General features: G+C 39.5%; 1 protein-coding gene across 1 annotated transcript; it reads left to right on the forward strand.

The window, feature by feature from the left end:
* The first annotated feature begins 389 nt into the window (after nt 1–389).
* ctsc (cathepsin C) lies at nt 390–21,694 on the forward strand. Its single transcript, XM_048533172.2, has 7 exons — nt 390–745; nt 3,366–3,511; nt 4,920–5,077; nt 10,296–10,451; nt 13,802–13,920; nt 19,108–19,239; nt 20,311–21,694. The coding sequence occupies exons 1-7, from the start codon at nt 583–585 to the stop codon at nt 20,811–20,813; spliced, it is 1,377 nt and encodes a 458-aa protein (XP_048389129.1). The 5' UTR covers nt 390–582; the 3' UTR covers nt 20,814–21,694.
* The last annotated feature ends 2,742 nt before the right edge of the window (nt 21,695–24,436 follow it).

Consider the following 24,436-nt stretch of genomic DNA (forward strand, 5'->3'; position numbering starts at 1 on the left):
CAGTCAGAAGAAATAGTTTTCCTTTCCTAGCTTCTGTTCACGCGTGTGCACAAACCGATTTTACCAAAAATTGATTTGTGTAAAGTATATGAATGACTCCAACTGAAATTTAAATGCATATTCTGATCTGACCGATTTTCAGCAAAATCTATGGTAAAGCACAGACCAAGTCTGTTACAATGGTTCGCCGTTGTCGCACGTAGCTTTAAAATTGAAATATTTCTGTTTTCAGATGTTTTGGTTTGGAAATAAAGTTTTCCGTTCTTTTATTTTAATTTGAAGCAGATTTTAATGGGAGAATATTTTCAAGATATTGTAGCGTTTCCAAGAGAAAACCGGTGAGAGGTGAATGTGAAATCCTAACAGAGAACAGTCGAAGCAATGCGGAACTCTTCCATAGTCATCCGCCAGTCTCATTTCGCAACCTACACGGAAACGAAAACTTCCCCGTTGCCCCAGTCCCTCGCAGCTCATGTGACTGAGCACATGATCTTCGGAAAGGAGGATGATCATATAGAGCCGTGGTCTCCAATCAAGCTGTACCTAGTTTACTGTTGGTCGTGTCTTGTTTAAGCTCTGCTGATGGCGCGGTGTGTGGGTGTTTTGTGTTTGTTCTGTGCACTGGGCCTGGGCACTGTAGTGGCCGACACTCCGGCGAACTGCACTTATCAGGACTTGCAGGGCACCTGGGTGTTCCAGGTTGGGCAGGAGGGGCAAAACAGAAATGTTGACTGCAGCAAAATGGGTAAGTTAAGGAACCATCTTCTCTGCCCACTTTATTCTTAGTATGCAGGGGCATTGCTTTGAATGAACTGAACAGTTTTACTGATGACTGGATTTTATTATCAGACTGTGAGACTATGGTCAATGTTTGCATTGACATTTAAACTTTTCGGAGCGTTCAAACTACCAGAAGTTACTAAACGCAGTTGCTTTTAACGAGAAGTTTTGAATGTTGCAAGTTTAAGTATAGAGAAGGATTTGGCTTCGCGTGGAAACCTTTCTGTAAAGGATTGGCAAAAAACTGAGGTCTGGGAAAACGGGGCAAGGTTTCTCTTTTACCTTAAGCCACCACCTGTTTTGTACTGCCCTGGAAGTCGAATTTCATTGCCCTAGAGCAAGTGAGAGAGCCCAGAAATTTGGGTGGGGGGGGGGGGGGTGATGTTGGGTGGAAACAGCTATTTAAAAATAGCAAGATATATTTGTTCACCTTCTACAGTTGCCATTCTGGCTTTATTACTGACATGTAGTGATTCTGAAAGTGACTAAGTGGTGGGTGGGAGGGAAGAATAAGCTGTTGGCTTCAAGATACAGTTAGGCCTGTACAGACTCCAACTGACAGCACCACACCACAAGATTTCACATTGTAAGCCTTGTACTATGACATAAGCTAAACTGAAGAAAAATTGCCCCACTTGAACTTCCTGAAACTGAAACCCCATGATAGGTTTGTGCATTACACTGCACTTGCTGCAGAAGCTGTCTTTACAAAAATTAGTCCTTAGTTACCCTCAAATTAGTTATCCTGATTTTGCTGAGCCATGATGTTGACTCATTCTTAGTAGATGTTACATTTATAATGTATCCTCGTTCTTTGCGTCACCACCCCACTTTCCAACTTTTAGCAGCAAGAAATGCTGCATTGGCAACTTTGTCCATGCCAGATGATTCATTCAGTGTCTGAAATCTTTTTACTGGTTCCATTTCTTGCCTCCTGAGAAGGACCTATTGCCAGCACTCTGCTAGATAATTCCTTTTTCTATTGTTTGTGACATGTTTTGTTTTGGCTGTATCTCCAGGGACCCTTTTTCTAGCTCTAAAAGTCCTCAGTTAGTTTTGAGGATGATATGAGCTGGCCCTGCAGCCCCCATGAAGAGGTGGCGTGGTGATTCAGTGGTTAATATTGTCTCGCGGCACCAGGTTTGATTCCAGCCTTCAGTGATCATCTGTGGATATTCCATGTGATAATGGGAACTGCAGATGCTGGAGAATCCAAGATAATGAAATGTGAGGCTGGATGAACACACCAGGCCCAGCAGCATCTCAGGAGCACAAAAGCTGACGTTTCGGGCCTAGACCCTTCATCAGTGAGGGGGATGGGGTGAGGGTTCTGGAATAAATAGGGAGAGAGGGGGAGGCGGACTGAAGGTGGAGAGAAAAGAAGATAGGTGGAGAGGAGAGTATAGGTGGGGAGGGGATAGGTCAGTCCAGGGAAGACGGACAGGTCAAGGAGGTGGGATGAGGTTAGTAGGTAGGAGATGGAGGTGCAGCTTGGAGTGGGAGGAAGGGATAGGTGAGAGGAAGAACAGGTTAGGGAGGCAGAGACAAGTTGGACTGGTTTTGGGATGCAGTGGGTGGAGGGGAAGAGCTGGGCTGGTTTTGGGATGCGGTGGGGGAAGGAGAGATTTTGAAGCTGGTGAAGTCCACATTGATATCATTGGGCTGCAGGGTTCCCAAGAAGAACATGAGTTGCTGTTCCTGCAACCTTCGGGTGGCATTGTGGCACTGCAGGAGGCCCATGATGGACATGTCATCTAAAGAATGGGAGGGGTAGTGGAAATGTTTTGCGACTGGGAGGTGTAGTTGTTTATTGCGAACCGAGCGGAGGTGTTCTGCAAAGAGGCCCCCAAGCCTCCGCTTGGTTTCCCCAATGTAGAGGAAGCCACACCGGGTACAAGTGGATGCAGTATACCACGTTGGCAGATGTGCAGGTGAACCTCTGCTTAATGTGGAAAGTCATCTTGGGGCCTGGGATAGGGGTGAGGGAGGTGGTGTGGGGGCAAGTGTAGCATTTCCTGCGGTTGCAGGGGAAGGTGCCGGGTGTGGTGGGGTTGGAGGGCAGTGTGGAGCGAACAAGGGAGTCACGGAGAGAGTGGTCTCTCTGGAAAGCAGACAGGGGTGGGGATGGAAAAATGTCTTTGGTGGTGGGGTCGGATTCCAGAACCCTCACCCCATCCCCCTCTCTGATGAAGGGTCTAGGTCCGAAACGTCAGCTTTTGTGCTCCTGAGATGCTGCTGGGCCTGCTGTGTTCATCCAGCCTCACATTTCATTATTGTGGATATTCCATGTTCTCTTACGTCTGTGGGTTTCCACCAGCTGCTCCCATTTACTTCACCATCCAAAGATGCTAGGTGGATTAGCCATGGTTGATGTGAGGTTACAGAGACAGGAAAAGGGGAGGGGTAGGATCGGTGCAGCCTTGATGGGCCAAATAATCCCATACTGTGGGGATTCTATGACAGCCTAAGGACAGGTTTATCATCAGACCTGTACTTTTCCCAAAAGTGTAGCTAATTTAACTTGCAAAAGTATGTATGCATGTTTTTTTAATTTATGTGCAACCTGTCCTTTTTTCCCCCCAAAGGGCATCCTGTGAAGTTTGTGACAGTACATCTCCATAAGCTTGATGTTGCTGAAGATGATTTTGGGAATGTTGGTTTCTTCACCTTAATTTACAACCAAGGTTTTGAAGTAGTCCTTGGTGGTTACAAATGGTTTGCTTTTTTTAAGGTAGGTTTTAATTTATCAAGAAATGCAAATATCCATGTGGTTATAGATAATCAATGTTAGCACCCCTGTCTTTCTGTCAGCAGATCATGGCTTCTTTAATTGAGCAAGTGTGTGGCTGACACTTGTAGGAGGGAATGCTACACTACTCAAAATGCTGCCATTTGAAACTTTTGTAAACTTGGGGGCATGCAAAAATTTATATAGATATGTGAAATACAGCCCTACTGTGGTGTCTTGACCGGTCAGTGTCTTTCAGTTGGACAGCTCAGATCTGATTGTCTGAACCTTTGTTTATTGGACCTTGATGTGTAAGGAAAACAACCTTTTTATGTAAGATGCACAATGTTGGCATACAGTTGCACCAGCAATTAGAAAACAAATGGCATGTTGACTTTAATTTGAGTTACGAAAAGAAAAATTACGCAAGTTATGTGGGGCTTTAATAATACTGTATAATTTTCATTCCCCAACTTGAAGGGATGATAGACTTGTGATGAAGACAGTATAATGATGGTTCAGTGTGTTGATCCTTGGGTGCAAGTCTGAATAAATCTGGTCTGTATTCTTTGGACTTAAGGAAAATGAGGTGATCTCCTTGAAACATGCAAAAGTCAGAAGTCTGACAGGGTTGGTACTGTGCTGTTCCATTTAGCTAGGGAATCTAGAACCAGGGAACAATTTAAGGTAAGCAATGAATTGCTTTACTCTTTTGATTGAAAATAGTGTTTACCCAATTTAGGCTGTGAATCTTTGAGACCTTCACTTCCATCATAAATCTATTTAAGACTGAGAGATCAAAAAAATCTGAGGAAAGCTATTTGTCGAGTTTGAACAGGAGACCAGCCATGATCATTGACTGGCAAAGGATGCTTGGTGGGTCATGTGGTCTAAGCCGCCTTATTTGTTGTGTTCTTATGTACTTTGGGATGATTAAATTACATGTACATGGTGAAAAACTTCATCTAGTGTTCTTACTTTTATAGTGAACTGTATGTGCACTCCTAAATTTTGGCGCTGCAAGCTAATGAGGTTGCATACGACACTTGAAAATGCAGTACTTCAAATATCAGTCAAAACTTGTTCAGAAATCTTATCTCCTAGCCAATTTTACTTCTGAAATCAATGCCACTACCAGAGCAAAAAAATAGCAAAGCAGAAACTAAATGTTTGCCACATTGCTGTTTCTGGTTCTGGTACCTAATGAATGGCAAGCTAATACTGTTTAAATCTCCAAAGCCACTCTTATGAATAGCCTGAAAAGCAGGGGGAAAAAAAACCTGGAAAATAAAACTTCTGGTATTTTTAAATTTGTATACAAGCCATTAGCTAGGGAATCTAGTCACTAGGGAATACTGTCACTATTGGCATCGAATTAAGTATAAATGTTCAGACTTTTTCTTGTTAACAGTACAAGAAAGAAGGTTCAAATGTAACCAGCTACTGTCATGAAACACTTCCTGGGTCAGTGCATAATACGTTGGGCCAAAATTGGGCTTGCTTTCTTGGAAAGAAGACCACTTGGAATGTTCGAACTAATATTGTTCCTTCGGATAAGGATCTGTTGCAGTAAGTATTGTTATGGAATATCTTGAATATATACAGCTCACTTGGAGTGTATAAATTTTTTGTTCTGCTTTTGCACCATCCTTGAAAGTAGCAAGTATGAATTTTGTGCCCCTGCCCCTCTAAAGAAAACTGCAAGGTGATCTGTAGTTGGTTTTTACATACTTTAAAATAATAATGTCATTGAACCACTTTTGAGCAAATATACCTGGCTTTTGGGAAGAATCTTTTTCAGTCTAACTTCTTTCAAAGACGGAAGTAGTTTTGCACTTCTCTGCACAAGGAGTAAAAATGATATAAATTTCCTTTCTCTGTTTTCATTTCTCAAAGTTATAAGACTTTGAATACTGGCCAAACAGTTGAATGAATGATTAAACTACACACTTTAACCTTTGCAAAACATTGATTTCTGTGGAAACCAATGCTTTTGAAAAAAATAAATTTGAACTTCTAGTGAATGCCTAAAGGTGTATATAACAAATTTTTACTATCTAAAATGATATTGAAGCACCCTTTCAGTAGGTAATTTTTGTGCTCTAAACTATAGGGGAGGTCCTCCATTGAGCATTTTTAAAAATAGAAAAACCTTTTTTTTCCTCACCCTCTTTTATTCTGTTTCTCAAATAGCTACTTCATTCTTCAACAGCCTATGCAACAGTTTCTAGGCTCCTTTTATTTTTCTCTTCTGGATGGGTAACTTGTAATTGATCTCACTACACTAGGGATTCCTCCTAGCTATACAAATTTTGCTTTCCTAAATTAATCTTGTGAATGAGGTTCTTTTTGATATTTAGGAAAATCTTCTATAGTGGCTTTCTCTGGACACTTGGCTGTTCAAAGCTATTTGCCAGTGCAACATGTATCTTATGGGCCTTGCATTCAAGCAATTAACTGCCCTCTAGTCCATGTTGACGTCAAAAACTGAATGAAAAGACCTGATGTTCCCAATATCTATCTGGAACTCTGTGACCGATAGTCTATCCACCATCAGGACTTGTTTTGGATCATGCTTTGTCTGGTTCCTCCCTCCAACCTTACCATCATAGGGGGTCCTGTGCCAGGAGTTGAGAACTGCTGACAGCACTGCTCTTAGGATCAACAGAACACTAGAGTGTCTCTCATACAGCGAGTGGCAATCCACACAAAAGGTTCTGACACTCGGTTGCTGGGTGTGGTTTCTGCCAGGTTATTTTTGGGGCACCTTTTACTAGTTCCTCCCCTGTTCAGGGTGAGCAAAATGCATCCTGAAGAGGGCTGCTCAGATATGAAGAAAGGTGCTGATACCACTGCCCTTGTTCTGCCCAAAGCTAGGGACATCCACATTTCATTTGTTTGTCACCTCCCCCCCCCCCCCCCCCCCCTCTCCAATCAGGGTGGTGTATGTGTGTCTCCGTCTCCTCTGGATAGGAGCCTTGTATGGGTCATCTCTTAAACATGGGGATACTGTTGCACATCAGATAAAGTCCCTGATTTTAAAGTCATTTAACTTTATACATGTGAAATATTTTAAATGTCATGCCTGTCAAGGAATGCTTGGACTAAATTTATGTCTGTCATCTTGCACCAATTTAAATACTGCACTGACTAGGAAACAAATGCTTTATCATATGTTGTGGCTTTTAAGTTTAATATCAAGTTCGTAATATGGTAGGAAGTGAATGCTCTTCTCTTGTGTGGATGTAAATAGCCCATATGTTAACACGAGGTATTGTTACCATATGACTGCATCAACTGAATTAGAAGTAAGAATGATAGCCTTTGAGAAAATCTGAAGAACCCTGCAAATATCTGTATTTTGACTCGCGGATTACGAGTTTTGATTGCTTTCTTGCAGAGATTCAGCAAAATAATCTGATTATCTTGTTCTTGCTCTCCACCTCCCAAAAGTTAGCAGTCAAGCCATCCAGTTGATTATGCCAAGGTTTGGCAGTAACATTTAACAGTTCCACGTCACTGTTTTAGTACAACCAAAAGCTTTGTCAATTTTTAATATTCCTCCTGAAGGAGGAAAGTCAGGAAAACAGGCCACATAGTGTAGGGTAGATATTAGTGCTTGGTACTGAATGAACTGCAGACAAATTGGGAATGCATCAAGAAGCTGGAGTTTGAATGCAGATGCAAGGTCATGGAGATGAGAGAGACCGGTAATGTGATGGAGGGATTTGAAAACAAGGATAAAAATTTCAAAATGATTTTCCTTAAATAGTCAACTGTGGCTTAGTAAGTCCGGAGCGGTGAGAGAGCAAGCATTATGCTGAATCAGGATGTGAACAGTGGAGTTTTGAATTACCCAGTTTTACTGAAATCAAAATGAGCAGTTAGTCAGAAGTGTTGGAATAGTGAATCTAAGACAAGTGGTCAGAATGTCTCAAAAATACCTGACGTGGGCCAAGTCTGACAGTGTTACGGGGAGTGGCAACAGTTAGTCATAGTATTGACAGGAAAATGAGTGGGTGCTTGATATCAAAATTCGATCTAATGTCAAGGTTGCAAGCAGCCTTGTTTCATCTGATTACTCCAAACTGTGTTTCCAGGAAAGGAACAGTGACCAAAATCGACTACTTTCCTCCCCCCAAATTGAAGGAAGTTGCTCATCTGGTACTGGATATTGGATAAAGAGTGTGGCAACTTAACAACAGTGAAAGGATTAAAAGGTGGTGGTGAGGCAGAGCTAGGCATCTTCAGTGTACAGGTGAAAGTTAACACTGTCTTTTGTCTTTGTCTTCGATGGCACGTAAATGGAAAAATTGAGCAAGCCCAGAAAAAAACCATGTGGGCAACTGGAGATGAGAGCAGGAAGAGATGCCAATGGATGTGATACTCTGGTTGTTATAATTATGAAAATGGAACTAGATGAAAGCAGTTCCATCTAGCTGGATGATGTGGATAGGTGATTGAGGATAATCTGTTCAAATGTGTCACACTGTGGGAAAGTCAGATACAGCAAGGAGACACAGTTTACTTTTGTCAGTCATTTTGGCTGTCATTTGTAACAAGCTGATTTGGGACTGTAGAGGGGTGAAAACACTATTCCTGAAAACATCAGAACAGATTTGGAAAGCAACAATATGTCAGGCTTTGGAGAGGGAAGGGAGATTAGAAAGACAGTGGGTTCAGGGGTTGTTTTGCAAGAAAAATTGAAAGAGAGGGCCAAGATCTGGTAAGAGTGCCGTTTTTTTATTATTAATAATAGCTAAAATAGGGCCAGGAGAAAACACTGGATGAATGTTAGACACTAACAGTTTCATAGTAATAAGTGGCATGAAACGGTCAAGGGGAGGTTGGTTTTGTTGAGAAACGTGCGCTCTAGCATGAGCCAGGGAAAGCATTAAGGGAGACTTGACCACATGGATGAGTGGATGTGAGTGGTATAGCTGGTTAGATTCTCAAAGTTAGCAACAAAGAAGGCCATGAGCACTTCTAACATGAGTGGATGAGAAAAATGTTTACATAGTTTTTTTTTAATTGCATTAAAGAACAAGCAGCTTGGGAGTTATCTTTGAATTCTGGAGATGACTCATCTCTGGCTGATGGATTGTTATCTCCCAGACTTTAGACTTAAGGCAGTAAGGATGCATTGTACCTGAGAGTGGAAATGGTGAGACAGTGTGATTTTTTTTTTTTTAGAAACCTCCAGTTGGAGGTGAAGGTGTGATTGAATATATCAACAGCAGGACTGTTTTGATGAACGGAGGACATGCACTTAGCGTTGATTGAAGGTTTCTTCCTTTTTTGTTTGGGATGAAATCCTGTATGTAACACTACTCTTTATATCATCCAGTTTGTTTTTTTTGGAAGAAATCACTTACCAAGAAAACCAAATCTAGCCTTGGCCAAGTGTCAAAACTTGACATGTCCAAACATTGCAGCTAAATGTGAAATATATTTACAGTGAATTTCACATTGGCAGCAAAGGATGGGCATGAAGGAAAGGGAGCGAATCAATTTGCTTGCACTCAACAGGTATTACTTTGCTTAAAGGATTTTCAACTGTGTAAAAAGCAAGTCAAGTGCTCTTCATTCTAAAAGAGCCAGCAACATTGTCATGAAAAGAAAGCGAATGAAATGTGGACCATTTAGTTAAATTGCTGGAATAGAAAAAGGAGGACAGGTAATATAGGATCTAGGGTGAGACAATTCACTGAACAGAACTGCCGTAACTTCTAGACTGTATAAGATGATCTGGTATTACTTAATACAGATAACCAAACAGTAAGTAAATCTGAAATATTTAAACAATCAACACCACAAACCCTTTATTATTTAACTTACTATTTAGGACCAGTCAGGATTTTTTTTACATAAAAGAATAACGTCTTCCCTGGAAGGTTTGGCAGAGGGAATTATCCCTGGAATCCTTTTAGGAGCAAATTAAACTCACTGTAACTATTGTTCCCCTTGTTGTTTTTGCTCCTGGTAAAAATTGAACCATATCTCCATATTAGTAAATGGTTCCCACAATAGCAAAATTGGCCTACTGTTGGCATAAATGGGTATTTAAAGTTTATAAAGTGAGCTACATGTATCTCCAGTACAGTCCATTTTTGTGTAAGGGGGTGGGGTAGTGGGAGTTCAGAGTCTAAGGTGGCAGTAAGAGACTGGACCTAATGTTGGAATTTGTTTTTTTTTAAGCTTTTATAGAAACAACACTAACTTCAGTACTTTTGTCCATTCAGTAATGGATTTACTAGCAGTTGAAAATAGTTTTTGAAAAGGCTAGATGTTATTGTTTTTAAAAATCATACGTCAAATTGCTGGTTGAAAATTACACTTTTAAGCTTCACGTCAATCTAAGTCAATTGAGTTTTCTGCCAACTGAATAAAGTTCAATTGCAATAAGAGTTCAGATGATCAGAAGTCATCAGACATTGACAAACATTGTAACTTTCCAGAGGATTGAAATTTCTGAAGATGGGTCATTGGACCTAAAACATTAATTTTGCTGTCTCTGTAGTTGCTGCCAGATGAGTTTTTCCTGCAATTTTTTTATTTTGTTTCCAGAAGATTTGTGTTGGCTATGGCCTCTGTCTAATTTAAATGTAAAAATTATTTTGTTAAAATAATGTACTTTGATTTATTGGGAGGAATAATATTATACTGCATTCCAGAAGTAAATACTGGCTTTTTGTGTAGGTAAATTTGTTTGCACTAAAATGTATGATTTTAATATGGTATTTGCAACATAGAAATAATGTCTTTTGCTTTCTTTCTCTACCCTTAGTTTGTCACAGAGACCCTATAAGCCTAACTTGGAATTTGTCAAAACAATAAATACTGTACAAAAATCTTGGACAGCAAAGGTTTATGAAGAGTATGAAAAATTCACCATTCAAGAATTGATCAAGCGAGCTGGTGGTGTTAACTCAAGGGTCCCAAGGTAGAGTTGGCAATGTTTTTGAAACAGTAGAACTGTTTATCACAGCATCAGTTCATGACGGATATAAGAACATCTGAAAACTGGTGAATGTTTACCTTGTACAACTTTAAGAATATCCAGATTTAAATATTTTGTCAATACTTCATGTACTGAGTAGTTATTGCAGTTACTGCATATTTTTGTGCTGTAAAAATGAGCAGAATATCTTTGAGGAATACAATAGTAGTGGGTACTGGCTGTGCTTTGGAGATGAGACTAAAAATTAAGACGGTGGCAATATTTTAATTTTTAAACCAATTTTTTTCATTTGAAACATGGAATTCCATCAAGCTCACACCAACCCAGCAGTGAGCATCTTACCCTATTCCTGCATTTCCTATGGCTAATCCACGTAGCCTGCATGTTCATGGATGCTCGGCAATTTAGCACGGCTAGTCCACCTAGCATGCACATCTTTTGACTGTGGGAGGAAATTGGAGCAGTTGGCAGAAAGTCATGAAGTTGGTAACCTGAGGGTTGAATTGAATCAGGTCCCTGGTGCTGAGAGGCAGCACTGCTAACCACTGAGCCACTGTACAACCCCCACAGTAGTGATGAAATGACCTCCATTAATTCCAAATTGTGTAATACTTTGTATTTTCTTGAGCAATGCCTTAAATAGATTATCTTGGCTGCATGTGGTAAATATCCTTTTTGGAGGATCAGTGCAGACTTGCTGAGTAGCCTTTTTCTGCACTAAGGATTCTGTGATTCTGTTCCACTGTGGATATCATTTTCCAAATAGTTGCCTAGCAATTCTGCAATATGTTCATGCTTTAAGTCTATACAATTGTCATCTTTCTTGATTGAGTGGCCTGCTGCTGTTCAGTTATGTTGTGCAAGAAATGCTTTCTGCAAATGTCTGCTGTCCATGCAGACCATGAACTTAGATTAAGCTCTGTCTATGGTGGATACTGGATAAATTGTGATGAGTCAGGCATTTATTTTGGTATTGGGGTTTATAAAGGGCCATGGAGAGGGATGGTTGATATTTGGAGGCATGCACAAGGCTAGGGAGTGTGCCCTAGAGAGTTGTTGCTCTCTTTTCCTCCCAACTTCTATACAGTGCCCAAGACCTAAAACTTGCCTTGTGCTCAATCTGCCTCTGCAATCTTTTTGTGGGTCACCTGAACAAACTTCCAGAGAGGAGACTCAACCCCAGAAAGAAAATACCACCTTCCAGGTTACCTTCTGCTGGGTCAGATTTGAGGAGCTGGGACATGTTCCAACTCTGCTTATGAATGTGAAAATCTAGGCCTTTCTGATAGAAATCCACCTTACCGAGGAAGCAAAAATGTGGTTCCATGCTGCTCAACAGCTCTGATAGCATTGAATAAGTTGCCAAGATACAGAGATGACAAACTAATATTTTGGAGGGAGGATGTAGAATTATAGAATTTTGAAAGCGTAGAGATCATTAACTCAAGCAAAATTTGCTGTTTCACATAATGGGTAGAAGGTAATGGTACAGTTACTGGACTAGTAATCCAGAATATCATGGACACTAGTTCAGATCTCATCAGGTAGCTAGTCAAATCTCCTCAATTCAGTTAATGTCTGGAATTAGTCATATGAACAAACCTGCTCTGCCATTCAATAAGATCATTACTAACCTGATTTTTAATGTGTTATGTTCCTGCATATTCCTGAATCTTTTGTCACCTTGTTAATCAAGAATTTATCCACCTTAGTGTTTATTTAAAGATTATGCATCCACAGCCTTTTGTGAAAGGGAGCTCCAAAGAGAGACAACCCTCCTTGTCTTAAATGGTCTTCCCCTCTCTTCTAGTTTCTTCCGCAAAAGGAAATGTCCTTTTGACAGCCACTCAATCAAGTCACCTCAGGATTTTGTCTTTCAATTTCGAAGTTACAGGCCTATCCTTGCCTCATAATGCATTATGCTCATCCTCAGTATTAGTCAAGTAAACCTCTTCTGAATTGTTTACAATGCATTGACATTGTTCCATAAGTACAGTGACCATTGCTGTAAAACTGTACTCCAAATGCAGCCTCACCAGTGCCATGCCTAACTAAAGGATAACCCCCTCTACTCTTGCATTCAATTCCCCTCTCAATACTACACAACACTTGATTAGCTATGCTGATTCCTTGCACACAAATTGTTTGTAATTCTCACAGTAGTATATCCAAATCTCTGCTCTGCAACCTCACTATTTGGATGATATTCATTTATGTTTATAGGATGGCTGTGGTTAGCACTGCAGCCTCACAGCTCCATGGACCCGGGTTCAATTCCAGCCTCGGGCGACTCTGTGTGGAGTTTGCACATTCTCCCCATGTCTGTGTGGGTTTCCTCCCACAGCCCAAAGATGTGCAGGCTAGGTGGACTGGCCATTGCTAAATTGCCCATAATGTTCAGGGGTGTGTAGATTATAGTTGAATAGGTCTGGATGGGATGCTTCAAGGGGTGGTGTGGACTTGTTGGGCCGAACGGCCTGCTTCCACACTGTAGGGAATCTAATTTAATCTTATTTTTTCTGCCAAAATAGACAATTTCATACTTTCTATGGTATGCTTTATTTGCTACATCTTTGCCTATGCACCTATCTCCATCCCTCTGTAGGCTCCTTGCATTCTTTTTGCAACTGTCTTTCCGACCCAAATTTTTCATTAGCTTCAGCTCCCATACCAACAGCCCCTTCATCAAATTATTTCTAATTATAAGGAATTGGAGTCTCATTACCAAACTCAGTATACCATTTGTGTACTGCCAACCCGAAAAAGGACCCATTTATTTCTTATTCACCTTTTTTGTTAACCAGCCTGTCTTCTATCCAAGCAAATGCGACACATGTGCAGCTTTTATGTGGTCAGTCGAATTGCAGTATGTCCATTGTCTTCCCGATTATCTACAGCACATCTTAAAATAACACCAATAAATTAGTCAAATGATTTCCAGCTGACTAAAATTATGTTGCCTCTGCCTGATCACCTTGAATTTACCCAAGTCTTAAGGAATCATCTTCGATAAGTTTTTTTTAAAATAACAGTTGTTTCACAGACGGCCACTGGGAAAGGAAGTATGCCACCCACACCTGATTTGGCCTACGTGTGATTCTAGTTTTATAGAAATGTTGACTCTGAAATGGCCTAGCAACATCCATAATATTTGAAAGAATAAAGGAGAAATAATGCTGACAGTCTAATTTGATCACTTGCAACTCTGAACAGTGTTTACTTTTGTACTCGGTTATAATTCCAGTTAACTCACTTTGAATTCCAAGTAGGGAGTGATAAGATATGGTGATACTACTTCTCCTGTTCACTAACTTCAATTGACTCTTTATTAGGCGTCCAAGGCCTATGCCAGTGTCAGAAGAGATGCAAAAACTTGCAGACACTTTGCCAGAATCCTGGGACTGGAGGAACGTTGATGGAGTGAATTATGTTAGTCCTGTTCGAAATCAAGGTAGTCCATTCTCACTTTAAGTTGCATCACATTTTAGTGTGAGATCCCCTAAAGTTGGAATGCCAGACAGCTCAAAAGGTACAATATTTCAAATGGTGGCCTGAACCCTTAGCTTAAATTATTATAATATATTCAGTAACAAGCCAATCTCTTTCCAACTATATTGAGACATGTATACACCTGTTACAGCACGTGGGCTTTTGAGAGATAAATCTAGTTTCAAAGGCATGTGTATGTTGATTCTGGCTGCTGGGAGATCAGAATTTCATCTCTTGAGCATCTAACTTAGAATCTGAATCAAAGAAGTACAGCATGGAAACAGACCCTTTGGTCCCATTTGTCTATGCTGTCCAGATATCCTAAATTTATCTCGTCCCATTTGTCAGCAATTGGTCCATATCCCCCTCAACCCTTATCCATATAGTAATCTAGATGCCTCTTTAAATGTTGCAGTTGCAATTGCACCAGCCTAGTCCACAGCCTCTGGCAGCTCATTCCATACATTCACCACCCTCTGTGAAAAGGTTACCCCTTAAGTCTGTTTTGAATCCTCTTTAGTTGAAAATGTGATCAAGCTGAAGTATTCTTGAAACAGTTGTCAATCTATTGTTCTCTTGGCAAACTAGGAATACTGAACATTACCATCTGGAAGTTAATATTTAATAAATGTTTAATAAATCTTAAACTTTTAGGTTGTTGTATTTTAAAGTGCTATTTGACAAATCGAAGTAGGGCTTGGAATAATTCGTGCAGCCAACTGTGAACAAATGTACAGCTAGCTAGAAGTGTAGTGTGCTGAAATGTTTTTCTAATGAAGACAATGCATAATTCTCATTCCATCTGCAGCTTCCACCATTTTTGTATAGGGATCAATTAATTTTGGGGGAAAAAGTAATCATTGAGAGTTGTTTATACATGAAGACTTGAGTGAGATGCTCCTTCTGAGTCAGTTTGGGTCTGAAAACAGTTAAAGTAAGCCATTACAGGCCTCACTGCAGAAAATGGCAATTTTGGCATTTTGACATTTTGACTCACTTGACTCCAAGCTTGTGTATCCATTTACCCATGGACATTGTTACATGGATGTGACTGACCTACATTTGCAGTAGCTCCATCCATCCGAATACTAACTAGGGTAAATGCAGGCCCCGTGCACAGCTTTTATCATATACCTGTTGAAATCTAAATGTGGTTAGTTGGGTTTTACTGATCATATTTGTGCCATTTTGGCTGTTCGACATGGCCAGTGTTGGTAATTACAGTAATCTTAAACACCCCCACCTCAAGATTCTGACAGAATGAAATATTCATTTCTTGGTTTAAGTGGATTTGGTGTGCTACCATGCTTTTTTCTCTCAACTTCTTCTGTTTAAAGCCTATATGCAACTTTCCCAAAAAATAGGCTTTGTTTGCAACTAGTTCAAACAAATTTAAAAATGGTTGGAGAACACCAAACCATGGAGGACTTTCTTTTAGATTTTAACCACAAAACCTTAATTGATTCTTTTGCCTCCCTTTCGTGAGAATGAGTTGGTACTAGAATGTTAATTATGCCTAATTCATCGCATTGTAATGGAGGCCACTTAGCCCATTGTCTTTGTCTGAATATTTTAACTTGGTGCCACTTTCCCACATTTTCACCCATAGCCCTGCTTTTTTTTTAAAGCATGCAGTGCCCCCTTGAATGCCTCAGTTGAACCTGCTTCCACCACATACCCAGGCCATATGTTCTCGGTCCTACTGTATGAACGTTTTTCTCAATTCACATTTGCTTTTGCAAAACACTTTAATTGTGTAATAACTTAGTTTTCTGGAACTCAATCCCCACTATTACTGGAGTTATTACATATGAAAATTTGTTTGAACCACTAAATTGCCCAAATTCTGCCATGCTATCTCATTTGGGTTTTTCAAAAAAAGTGCACCAGATGTTATTAACCAATTGTAAAATGGAAACAATTGTCAACTTTCAACTTAAACTGCAACATTTTAAACAAACTCCCATATGCAGACAACATATGTATAACTTTGGATGTAGTACAGTTCTGACACCAGTCAAAATTTTGGATCAGATAATTGTACAGAATGGAAGAGGCCTTCAGTCCATTGTGTCTGTACCGCCAGAAATATTACTACCTACTCCTGGCCCATAGCTTCGAATGTTATGGCACTTGAAGTGTTCGTTCAAGTACTTAATGTGGACGTCACCCACCTGTACTACCCTTCTAGACTCTCTATTCCACTCCTCCTCCACCCATGGATTGAAAAAGTTTTTTTTTTCCCTCAACTCCCCCCACCCTGAACCTCTTGCCTTTCACTTTAAACTTGTTATTGACCCCTCAAGTAAGTGGACCAGTTGCTTTCTATTCACCGTATCAATGCACCTCCTCTTGGCTCCTGCCTTGACTTCTCTGCTGGAAAGGAAACAGCCTGAATTTATCCAACTTCTCTTCATTGTGGAAATGCTCCATCCTAGGCAACTTCCTGTTTTTAACCACCACTCTACCCCTTCTATTGCAGTCACATCGCCCACCAGAAGTTCTGTACAGCACCTAAATAGCCTTCCTGCTCTTATTTATATTACAACTGAACAGGCAAGTGTCCTGTATGTCTCCTTAACCATCCAACAAACCAGTCCTACCACCTTCAGGAATCTGTGTCCAAGCACTCAAATCCCACTGTTGCTCCGAGCTATGTGTCCTGCCACTTGTTAAGTATTCCCTTGTTGCTGCTTCAAAAGTGCATCACCTTAGATTTTATCAGAGATGTTGATGAGTTGTTTTTTCTTTCAGGTCCTTTCCATCCAGCTCCTTGATGACAAGGTTGTGGGTACATGGGTTCTTTGTTCTGTTTTTTTACTGCCTGAGTATCCACTGTGTCTTTTGAAGGTGGTTTGTTCTTTTACCTTTCAGCAAGGGATTTGCAGAGAGAACAGCCTGAACAGGAAGTGTGAGGAAGAATAGCTAAGTGCTAGGAATTATTTTTTGTTTCCACATGCTGGAGAGAGGAAAAGAAATGGATGCTACTACTTTGCAGTCTAGATGTTTCTGCTGTGTTGTGCACAAGGCTCTAGTTATGTCCAGGAACCAATAAAATTGTTGCTGAGCTCTCCTTAACCCACCACTAGTGCCAATTGGAAAAACACACCCAAAAAAAAACTTGCTTAGTGTGCAGTGCTGCTTTGGTCTGCAATTCTGCTTTCCTGTTCCAATAAGGCAACATTTATTTATATATACCATAGAACTCTGTTCCAGTGACTTGTTTTTAAAACTCTAAATGCCTTCTTACACCACTACCATGGCTGAAAGTAGCAGCTTTTCCTATGTTCATTCTTTGTGGACTATGGGACAAAGTGAGCACAGTTTCTCCCTTTTTTTCTACTTCAGGTGCCTCATGGTTTTGTAAACACATCAGATCTCCCTTCTGCCCATCCCCACCCCCACGGAAAACAGCCCCAACTCTTCCAATCTTTCTTCAGAAGGGCAATGTTTCATCCTAGGAGTGATTCTCAAACTTGTGCTCTTTCCAATGTATTCACTACTTTACTGTGATGTGGCACCAGGAACATTGTGCACTGCCCCAGCTGTGTTCAAAGCTTTCAGGAGAAAATCAAACACCAGGTTACTTCAGTAGCACTTGAAAATGGCTGTTTACTTTAACACACTGAACTTGAACAATAGAAGAGAGGTTTTTTAGTTCTATGTAACTCAAATTTTGCTACTGTTATTTTCCAGGCACTCACTCAAGACCTAAACATTTAGCGAAGGCAGAAAAAAGACATCAAGCAAACAGTTTTGGCACCAGACCAAATATCAAAACTAGATGTTTGTTTCAGCATGCTTTCAATTTCTTGCCACAATTTCATCTGCACAGCAATAATTGGACTTTAATTCACTGGTTGCTTGCTTTGACTTGATCAGCTTTTGGATTTGAGTTAATTATTTCTTTTTGTCCTCAATTATAATTTTGTCAGACAAAAAAATTGGAGGAAACACCTTACTAAAGGGGTGGGAGAGTTTGCTGTCAACTTCTTCTGGAGGTCTCCTGTTTTTATTTTCCCTCACCGGATCTGAGTTAAACTGCAACTTGACCAATCAACTATTACCATGCTCAGCTATCATGAGCCCATAACAGGTGGAACTAATTTTGTCTAGACAAAATGTCCTGACAAAGCAAGTGTCATAAGAAATCAGTTAGCTTCTCTTCTTTTAGACAAGCTGCAAACAACAACTCCTATATTCTCCATGCTTTTTTTAAAAAGCCGTGTCCAGTTTTCACATTGTCAAAAAGTAAAAGTGGCCTCTTACACTATATTCTTTTAAATCTGAACCATGTCTTTTTTTTGTAAATCCCTTTTTTGGTCACTAATTGGCCCTACTCCCTTTTTAAATTTACTACTTATTGATTTACTATTAAGTGCTTAGATTTTAGCATTTCCTTTTAATTAGCTGCAGCCTTTTTTATATATAATCCATCACTGCTTCCCTTTGCATATTCACTCATCCTCTGGACCTTATGCATTCAGCTTGGTTCGCAACTGTATTTTCTGATCTGTCACAAGCACACTTTCTCTAACTTTTTGTTTCCTTTTGTCATCCAGTGAACTCAGGACTTTTGTCCTATAATTTCCTACAAATTATTCATTGTATTTTTAAAATTCAGTTTGGGTTCTGATTTTAAAATGAGAAATTCAGACTATTGCTGATATGGGCATATTTGCCCTTTTTGTCTTTTCAGATCACTTCTTGAAGCATCAAATTAAACTGCTTTCATTTTTCAACTTGGCAAAATTTTAAGCTGGGTTATTTTTGGTTTATAAATTGTCTGGAGTGCCACGTCCGTGCTAGCAGTCCCTTGTGAATCCACAATTATTTGGGTTATCTTCAGGTTTTTTTCCCAAAATCTATCCTGAGTGATTCAATTGTCCTGGTTACTTCCCAAGGTTTAACCTGGCAACAACTGTCCTTTGGTGGATTCATAGTGCTATAGGGCAATAAATGCTGTACTTCAATTGGTGAGCTGAGTTAAATGACAATTGTTAAGTAAAGTTTCCAAACCTGGGGTTGAAAGTATGCCCTGACTTTCAATAATGACTTTAAAACTTTGTAATAACTGGACAAATTACTTTTTTTTCCCCCCCACACTTCATTGTTTTATTTGATTTATATCTCCTTTCAATGACTGCAGGCAGTTGTGGCAGCTGCTATTCCTTTTCTTCCATGGGAATGCTTGAAGCCCGTATTCGTATTCGAACAAACAACACACAGACTCCGATCCTTAGCACTCAGCAGATTGTTTCTTGCAGCCACTATTCACAAGGTAATTGATTTTAAGACCAGGGTTATTGAATCATGGATATTTGCTTCCTTCATTTTGTAGGCACCCTTAATTCATCATAGCGTATGATGTTATAACATGCTTTCAACTGATTAGAGCCAAATACCAGTGCTCCTTTCCAATCAAATATCTGGTATGACTAATTGTTCTTGGCCTGTAAAAAATCAAACATTTTAGTCAATATATACTAATGACATTGCTAAATGTGGCAATGGTGCCTCTGTCCAGTGTTGTTTTGTCACATTGATGGTATATCTTCTATCACAATATGTAAATAAAGAAAATTTAAATCTAGCATAGCTTTTGTCAAAAATTTGTCCCAGTATGCAATAACACTTGAACTGATGAGTCATTAAACAGCTCTCTGAATGAGAGCCTACTATAAAGTTGCCCCATTTCACATTAAATTTCCTACATTTATTAAGACCAGAGATGAGTGTCACAATTACGTGAACAGTTCACTTACAGTAATGCTGTGTCTTCCCAGACTAGGTCAACAGTCTTTTTTTTTAGAGCAACCTTTCTTCCCCTGCAAACCTGAGGCAATTCCAAGCCTTCAGACTTGTGGACTGTGTATCTGCTGCTTCTGTGAAAAGTCATTGCCCAGAGAGCCCCCAGCACCAGTCTCCAGACAACCCACTGTAGCTACTATGTACACCACTTACCTGACAGACCACCCGAACTTGCTGATACACATCAGAGTTAGGCAACTAGTCATTGGCCACTTAGCCTTGACTTTTAACTAATAGGTGCCCCTACTTAAGTATTGAGGATACTTTCCTGACTAGATGTATTCTGTACTCAATAACATTGTTAAATTTGACAATATTGTATTCTCTGGATCACGTACAACCTGCAATATAAACTTGAGTTTAATTCCCATTTCATTAGTTACAAATTCCTAAGATATCTTCTCAAAAGCAAAAAAAGTTATGCATTTCTTGCTGGAGGTAGGGGCTGGATCACAAATGTAGCATTTTTACTTCAGTGTTAATTTGATGTGCTGTGGATAATCAGATTTTTTTAAATTTTGGTTTTTCAAAAATCTTTTAGGATGTGAAGGTGGATTTCCTTACTTGATTGCTGGAAAATATGCACAGGATTTTGGTTTGGTTGAAGAACATTGCTACCCTTATGTTGGAATGGATACTCCTTGCACCATTAAGAAGTCTTGCTACCATTACTACACCTCTCAGTATTATTATGTGGGTGGATTTTATGGTGCTTGCAATGAAGCAGCAATGAAACTGGAGCTGGTGAAAAATGGTCCGGTGTCTGTTGCCTTTGAAGTTTACAATGACTTCATGAATTATCACAGTGGAATTTATCACCACACTGGATTACATGATCCGTTCAATCCCTTTGAGCTGACTAATCATGCAGTGTTGCTCATTGGCTATGGTAGTGACCCTAAGACAAAAGAAAATTACTGGATAGTTAAGAACAGCTGGGGAACAAAATGGGGAGAAAATGGCTACTTCCGAATTCTTCGAGGCAGTGATGAATGTGCAATTGAAAGCATTGCTATAGCGGCCATTCCAATACCCAAACTTTGAACATAACTAAGCATACTTCCTCGAAACAAAACTGAAATAAATTTTGAATCTTGCTTTTACCTTTAGAAATAAAGTTCTACATAAGTGTGCCTTTAAAAATATTTCTAAATTCAAAATGGAGATTCTGCTGCTCTCGGAACTGTCTTGGTAGTCTTGTTAAATACGCTCAAAATGAAGGCTGCTGCATTTTTATTATTAACAATGGTAACTTGTAACTGGCAGAAAGCTGTGCAATGTGTTTTTGTCTTGGTGTGCAATGTTGACTGTCTCCAGGCATACCAAATCTGTTTTGTAATAAATCAGGTGGGTTTTTGAATCCGTTTATGAAGACTGTATTTCCTTGATACTTCTGAGAACTGAAGTGCTGATATTGTGGTTTGAATGAAATTAGTTTTAAAGTTTTTTTTTAAATAATTGCCATTTGAGACTTCAAATGTTGAGCCATCTCTTGTGAGGAATGTGGCATGACTTGATCGAATGTTGAGCATGTTCTAGTAACTTATTTTATTGCTTGACATGCATGTCTGAACATTTAAAAAAAAAATCTTGTTGAGCTAACAGACTTTGAAATTAAAATCAAAATTCCAAATTTCTTCTACCTCCCTTACAGGCAGGGCTTATTATAAAGCACATACATCCAGATTGAGAGTGTGGGTGAGTTTGCTCACTGAGCTGGAAGGTTAGTTTTCAGACGTTTCGTCACCATTCTAGGTAACATCAGTGAGCCTCCGGTGAAGCGCTGGTGTTATGTCCTGCTTTCTATTTATCTGTTCAGGTTTCCTTGGGTTGGTGATGTCATTTCCTGTTCTTTTTCTCAGGGAATGGTAGAAGGGCTCCAAATCAAACACATTGATTTGGAGCCCATCTACCATCCTCGGGTTTGGGGGGGGGGGGGGGGTGGGGGAAGAACAACAGGAAATGACGACATCAACCCAAGGAAACCTAAACAGATAAATAGAAAGCAGGACATAACACCGGCGCTTCACCGGAGGCTCACTGATGTTAACTAGAATAGTGATAACACATCTGAAAACTAACTTTCCAGCTCAGCGAGCAAACGTGCATCCAGAACCTCAACCTGAGCTACAAATCTTCTCAACTCGCTAATACAATCTCAATGTCAAGAGTAAATGTCTTGTGCATCTTGCTTTCAATTTTTTGAATTGCTTTCTTTTAAAGGGAAGTTTTTAGTTGTTGAAATATTTGCCTCACCTGGATCACCAAGAATGTAAAGCATGCTTCATGCATAACTTGCTATAATCACTTTGTCCCTGTGCCTCATGGATAAAATCAGGGAAATTAGGTTCAGAATGGGCCCAACTCAAAGCATGCAAAATCTTCATGACTGTCACCAGCAGTGGATAATTATTTCGCAAGTATTGGAGAACATTTTGAGATGCAGTGGTTTATTGGCCTAAGTACTGAGATTTGTGCTTTCAGTGACCATTCTTGAATGTCTTCAAGATGTAATGAAAAATTAGGCTCTGTTTACTTGCATTGCTGAATTTTGAGAAATTATGGTCCATTTAGCATTTTAACTGCGTTACTGGGATTTCTGTGACCATTTACACAGGTTATTTCAATATATAGGAACTGACCCTCAATTAACTTTAATTTCCACCAGAGAACTCTGTAGTGAAGACAGCTTCTTACTTCACTTGAGAAAGTGAGCAATGCCTGAATTTTAGAGATGTATTGAAGTCTCGTGCTCGTTGACTAAACAGAAAAATGTTCAGTGACATTTCCAACCCACTGCCAGGCTTCTTAATTGCTCAAAAACAAAAATCTCAACTGAAACAATCCAATTTTTCTGTAATATTAATGCCTTGAATGATCATGATGAAACTTACTGCCACTTTTTTAACACCACCTTTGACCTTCACCATAATGAAGATATGGGGCAACTTGAGGATTAAACATTTTGTTCCTATCAATTGCGTGAATTTGGAGGAGTAAGCTCCTTTTTTACAACAGCTCCACTGTTTAAGGTCATAACTGATCTAATTGTGGGCTTGACTCCACTTTCCTAATCACCCAGATACCCTTTTAACTCCTCTGGCAAAATTCTATCTACCTGTACCTTGGACTTTGTTTTATTTGTATCAAGCGAAATACAGCATAAAAATGAGGGTAAGTTCCTACTGAAAAGCATGATGGATATTGACATCATAGTGTACGTTAAGACTTGTTCAAATCTTGTCTTCCTGTCTGGCTTTTTGTTCCTTTCGAAAAACAGTATACCTTATCTCCATGACTTATGTTAAGAATTGTAGGTACAAGACAATAGATATCACTGATAGCACAGCACAGTATTTCAAAATGCTACCATTGTTTACTTTGTATACAATGTACCTATTCTTAGAGCCTAATGTGCAAATATCATTCAAAATATTAATAGCATTCTCATTTACTTTGCCCTAAATACTTGAGCAATGGTCTGAATGTTTGCATGTGGTGATTTTGATGTCTCTGTAATAGCAATAAATGCACTGTTTTAATGTAGTCTTGTGTTGTGGGTATTTTTCTCAGACAAGTGCTTATTAGAGAGAACGTTATTGTATTGAAACGTTGTTTGGGGTGGGGGTGGGGGGAGTTCAAAAAAGCCTTACAAATCCATGAAGCACTTTTCCCTTCTGTTTCACGATAATTGATTTATGTTGCTACTATTTTGCTGGCCAGTCAAACAGTAATTCCCTCACCTTTCAGGAAAAGGGCACTAGCTAAGCATCAATGTTGGCAGGAAGATGCCAAACGCTGCCTTGCTCAACTATAATGGCCACTGCTTTTGGTTATGATTGAAAGCTGAAGTTGTTCCCACCAGCTTGGGCTGTTGATGGTATTTATTGGTTTAAACTGTTAAGCACAGGAGACACTTTGTACCGAGGTAGCTGATATACATCTGTTTTATTCACTTCAATGTTTGCACTGTACTTACCTGCTTGCGCCAAAAGGCACAACCAGTCATTGCATCAATTATATCCTCTTAATCCACACACTTGCTTTTCTGGCCTCTCTTTAGATCTATTTTGGTAACTACTGTGTCTGTCTGAAGCTCCTTGTTTTGATTTTTCTCAACTATCATTAATTTTCTGTTCAAACTTTGTCTCAATGAATGATTTCATTCTTCTGAAGTGAATGAAAGCTTTCATATTTGCATGAGGTTTATAAAATACAGCTGCACAGCCACCAGATGTCAGTGTGCTTATTTTACATGTTTAAAGCCAATCTGTTGCTATAAAAATTCATAATGGGGTCTGAACCACCTAAATTTGCTTTGCCCCACTCTTCTGTCATCTTTCCATTCATCTTACTGACAGATAAGAGTCAATGTTAATGTAGTTGACCAGGTCAGACCTTGGACAGTAGTGAAAGATTACACAAGTCTGCAGATATTCCAAAGAATGTTGGGGTAAAAGAACCATGGTTTATCATCTCATGGTTTTGCACTATATTTTAGCTGGTTTCAAATAGTCTTCATTAAATTACCAAGTGATTTGGATACAAATATGTGAAGTAATCACAATCTGAATTCTGATTGTTTGTTTGGTTTTTTTTGGGTCTGGTTTGTCTTTTTACAGAGGGTTTTTTCTGCGATCTCCAATTTCAATTTGACCATAATTCTC

This window comes from Stegostoma tigrinum, chromosome 6 (genome assembly GCF_030684315.1).
Source record: "Stegostoma tigrinum isolate sSteTig4 chromosome 6, sSteTig4.hap1, whole genome shotgun sequence".
Classification (NCBI taxonomy): domain Eukaryota; kingdom Metazoa; phylum Chordata; class Chondrichthyes; order Orectolobiformes; family Stegostomatidae; genus Stegostoma; species Stegostoma tigrinum.